This window comes from Sphaerodactylus townsendi, linkage group LG06, assembly GCF_021028975.2.
Source record: "Sphaerodactylus townsendi isolate TG3544 linkage group LG06, MPM_Stown_v2.3, whole genome shotgun sequence".
NCBI lineage: Eukaryota > Metazoa > Chordata > Lepidosauria > Squamata > Sphaerodactylidae > Sphaerodactylus > Sphaerodactylus townsendi.
In genome coordinates, this window is record NC_059430.1 from 121671429 (window position 1) to 121676324 (window position 4896).

At 45.3% G+C, this 4896-nt stretch overlaps 1 protein-coding gene across 1 annotated transcript; it reads left to right on the forward strand.

Moving 5' to 3' along the window:
• Window positions 1-1325: 1325 nt before the first annotated feature.
• Window positions 1326-3909, forward strand: LOC125435489 (interferon-inducible GTPase 5-like). The gene is made up of 2 exons (XM_048501687.1): window positions 1326-1473; window positions 2927-3909. The coding sequence occupies exons 1-2, from the start codon at window positions 1326-1328 to the stop codon at window positions 3907-3909; spliced, it is 1131 nt and encodes a 376-aa protein (XP_048357644.1).
• The last annotated feature ends 987 nt before the right edge of the window (window positions 3910-4896 follow it).

The following is a 4896-nucleotide window of genomic DNA, read 5'->3' on the forward strand; positions in this document are numbered from 1 at the left end:
ATTGGAAGAGTTGCAGTTGCTTCAAAGCAAAAGCCTGGCTACCACCAAGCTTACCTGAGTAATGCATGCCTCGGAGCCAACCATTTTTCTAAACTAAAACCTCAGTATTCAGGTTAAATTGCCATGTTGGCACTTTGTGATTAAAAAGTGGGTTTTGGGTTGCAATTTGGGCACTCGGTCTCGAAATGGTTCGCCATCACTGCTCTAGGCCAACTGATCAGCAGTTAGATGCAGCCAAAACCCAGATCACTAAACAATATAATACAGAGTGGTACGGGGTCAGGAGGTGACAAATATTTCTTAGGAGCAAGGAGGGAGACAGGATTAAGAAATGGATCTTGTATCTTCTATGAAACTATAGCTTTTCGTTAAAGATGCATTATTAATCAACTAATGTATATCTAAAAGGCTTTTAGCGGCATACCCAGTTAGATAAGATGAGCTATGTGAATAAACACAGAAATGGAAGAGGTCAGAAGTCAAAGGAAAACTTGGAGTTTATAAAAACAGTAAAATTGTGTTTTTCTAGATTTTAATGAACACTGAAATGGTAGTGAGATAGATGAAAAGTATGCACAGGATGTATTCTAGTATAATCACATATCATAGTAATTGTTGTAACCATTTTTAACCTTTTATGTGAATTAATTGCATGTATGTGAAATCTCTTTTTACACTGGAGTTGTCCCTCTCTTAGTATACCCCTCCCTCAGGAATGTTTGGAACTGTCTTATCTTGACATAAGCCAGATACTCCTTTAGTTCACTTTGAAGAAAAAGGCACCATGCTGTCTTTGTTCAGAGAAGCAGAAGGGTCATTTTGATTTTAACTTACATCATGAGGGTTGGATCTTGGAGAAATATGATCATAAGTGGGTATGTATGCATGTAAGGGGTTGGGTTTGAATTGTGATGTATGTATTCTTTGTATCTATAAAAGATAAAGGTCTGGCTAAGGTGTGACTCCCTTAGGCCGTTTCATATGGGCCAACGGCGGCCTGGGGGGCGGTAAAGCGCCATCCCCAGGCGCCCGTTTACGTTCTTTATAAGCGCCGCTGCTGCAACGCAGCAGCGGCGACTAACCGCCCTCCCCAGAGGCGTCAGGCGCCTAAACAACCCTTTAAAGGGTTGTTGTTGGCGTCTTCCGGTGGCGTGATTAGCGAACCCATACGCCCGGGAGAGCGCTGTCTCCTTCTCGTCCTACACCTTATTCCTGTGGGTAAGCCTGCTGGCGTCCGGCCCATGCGCTGTCCTCCGACCTCCAGGGAGTCGGAGGGCAGCGTGTGAAACTTCGGCGCAAACAACAACATTAAAACAAACAGTGGGATGAAAGCGGCGAACGCCTGCCGTTACCGGCCTCTGCGAACCGCCGCATCCACATGCGAGCGGCCTCCCGCCTCCGCCCGTGACGAATTCGCCGGCGATGGAAGCGCCTGCAAACGTCGCGAGGAAATGACGCAGAAGCACCTATTGAGTGAAATATTTACACAGTAAAAGAACCTGATTCCTTAAAAACCTGATTCTTTGGTCTTTTCTTCACCAGTCTCTCTTAATGTGAACTGTGCTGGGCTATAAAGGGCTGGGCCCAACAGTTTTTTGGGGGACCACAAAGGGACCCTCTTAAACTAAAGGAACCTTGATCTGAGATTTCAGACAAGCCTCTTTTAAAGAAATTTGGACCTTCAAAAGGCTGGGGTGAGATTGGAGTAATTAAAAGCATGCACATAGGCCTTTTGCCAAAAAAATACTGCTTCATCACCACCTCCAAGTTTACAAAAAAAAAACTGGCTGAATAATAAAGTTGTTTTAAAGGTAATCTTGGGGGGAAAAAACCAAGGTCCCTGAGGTTAGCAGCGAGCTGACCTGCAGGAAGCCTTTTCAAGGACCCTTGAGAAGCAATGGGTCTTTAGGACCATGAGGAATTAGGCAGAAAGGCAGCCAGAATTACTTACTCCTTTGCAATGTGTTTTAAAACACTGGAAAGATTTGGGATGTTCTTCTCTGAACAAAGAAAAACTTTCTAAACTTTGTCAAGTGAACTGGCCTCTGTATGGGTTGGAGGGGGAAGTTCAATGGCCAGTAGAAGGTTCTTTAGATCGCAATTTAATAAGTATGAGGAACAGAATTATTTTGCTTGTTTTTATGCATTGATAAATACACCTTTGTACATAGGAAAATGTGTGATGTTTAATTGTGATGCTAAAAGCAAGATTGTAACTCAGAATTTGAATCCATGTGGTCTAGGGTGGAGAGAGATAGAGAAGCAGGAGAGTGGCCGGAGGAAGAAAGTATGTCCACCCCCATATGCCATCCCGCCCCAACACATCACAGCAGCCAATCAGGATAGCCCGAGTGGATCGTGTGTTCGATCCGCCATCAGTGGGGAATCCTGAGTTGCTGCTGCATTGCTGGGAACAAGGATTGTTTGTGGGGCAAAATGAAACTGTGCTCAAAAGGTGCCGAATCTTTCCTAACCAGTTTGAATCCAGATTTATTTTCTCAGTGGGGAATTGACCTGCAACATCCCCTCTTCACAATGTACTGAGTACAGATCTAATTCTTTACCAGTGGAGGAATGATTTTTTTAAAAAAAGAGTTTTCTCATGCAATAAAATCTAGAATGTCAAAAGAAAATATTCATTTGACTATTTTTCTACATGAGGCAACAAATATTATCCTTCTTTTCTCATTCAGATCAACTGAACCATCCCAAACAATGGCTCTAGCTGGCACCAACTTAAAAGAATCAATTAAAAAAGATGTTTCCGAGATGAAGGTCTCTTTGAAAAATAGAAGTCTCCAAAACATATTATCTAATGCTGATAAAGAGTTAAAATTACTAAAGAACACAAGACTTGATATTGCTTTCACTGGGGATTCAGGGGCTGGTAAATCATCCCTGTTGAATGCCTTTCGCAATATCCCAGATCATGAAGAAGGTGCAGCTAAAATTGGGGTGAAACAGACTACTATGAATCCAGAGAAATATCCCCATCCTCAATTCCCCGAACTGACACTATGGGATCTACCTGGAATTGGGACACGTGAATTTCATCCAAAGGAATACTTAAAGAAGGTAAATTTCAGCAGGTATGACTTCTTCATCATTGTGGCCTCAGAACGCTTCACTGTGAATGATGCCATGCTGGCCTCAGAAATTCAAAAGATGGGCAAGCGGTTTTACTTTGTTCGCACCAAAGTGGATCAGGCTATGGATTCTGAACGAAGGAAGCCAGACTTCAGTGAGGAACAGACCTTGGAAGAGATAAGAAAATACTGTGTTTCCAATTTGAAAGAAGACGGAGCAGACAATCCAAGGGTTTTTCTCATATCCAGTTGGCATTTGAATATGTATGAGTTCCCTCTCCTGCAGATGACCCTAGCAAATGAACTGAATGATCTCAAGAGACCTCTCCTGATTATGGCTATGCCAGCTTTCTCAAGAGAGAACCTGCAAGAGAAAAAGGCTGCTATGGAGGCCGTTATCTGGAAAAAAGTCCTGTTGTCCTGTGCCGTTGGGGTGATCCCTGTGCCGGGTCTCTCTCTAGCTGTTAACATCAGCCTGTTGGTGACAACTCTGAAAGATTTCTGCAAGGCCTTTGGCTTGGATGAAGATTCCCTCCATAACCTAGCAAAGCGGGTTGGCAAACCTATTGATGTGCTGAGATCTGCTGTCAAAAACACTCCGATGGCCAGCCAGATTGATGCAGAATTTGTGTGGTCTCTAATGACTTCATCAAAGATTGGTGAAGCTGTAATGGTGCTGGGAGAGCTTTCCGTGCTCATTCCTATCATAGGCTCTCTAATTGGTGGAGCAAATTCTTTTACTACCACATTTTACATGCTGAAGCTCTTCTTGGAAGACGCAATGGAAGATGCCGAGAGTATTCTGGCAAAAGCTGTTGAGTAAAGATCCTGCTGAAAAGGTTCTGACATTCACCTTTGTTCCCATTTGGCATGCAAAGAGCAAATGATATTGTTCACCTTCCCTAGGGAAGCCCTACCCATTCTTGTTAGAATTCTGAGTACGTCTGCCAAGATCTGGCCTGAACTAGAGAGTAGTCTTGTACCTTTTAAGGAAGCAGAATTGCATCACCTTCTGTCTCTCACCATATAGTACAGCTGTTTTCTGTTTATATGCAACCCTTGAGGGTCCCAGAGTCCTCTCAGAGGCCCTTTCCGCACGGGGCCAAAAACAGCGGCCCAGGGACGGAAAAACACCGGTCCCTGGGGAGTTGTTTGCACAGGCAGCAGCAACGCAGCAGCACTGTCCTGTGCGGCCCCGAGCGGTGTGAAGGCGCCGCTTTCCACCTCCCTTCCCGAGGGAGGTTTTTGGAAAGCGCCGCCTTCCCATCGGCGCGGTGCGATCAGCACCGTGCCAAAGATGCTGCTTTCTCATACCCCCCCCCACACTCACCTCATACTCCAGAGTCAGTCTGGAGGGCTGCTGAGACCTGCCCACGCTGCCCTCCGACCTCCAGTGGTCGGAGGGCAGCATGGGCGGGTCTCAGCACTCCTCCAGACTGACGCTGGAGGACCTGCATGGACATCTGTGTGGGTTACAGACTGTGATGAGAAGGACAATTGCCACAGCAATGCGTGGCCGGGCCCCGCTAGTGGGAAATAAGATTTCCCAGTACTCATGGTGCCAATGTAAGCAACAAATGAAGGAAAAATACAGTCCATACTTCTCTCCACACCACTATGGTCACACCCCTAATCAGTGGTGGGATCCAAAAATTTTAATAACAGGTTCCGATGGTGGTGGGATTCAAACAGTGGCGCCGCCGCACACACGCATCTCCAGTCCCTATTGGGCAGGGAGGTTGCTTTAGTAACCCCTTCTCGGCACTCAGAAAAAATTAGTAACCACTTCTAGAGAAGTGGTGAGAACTGG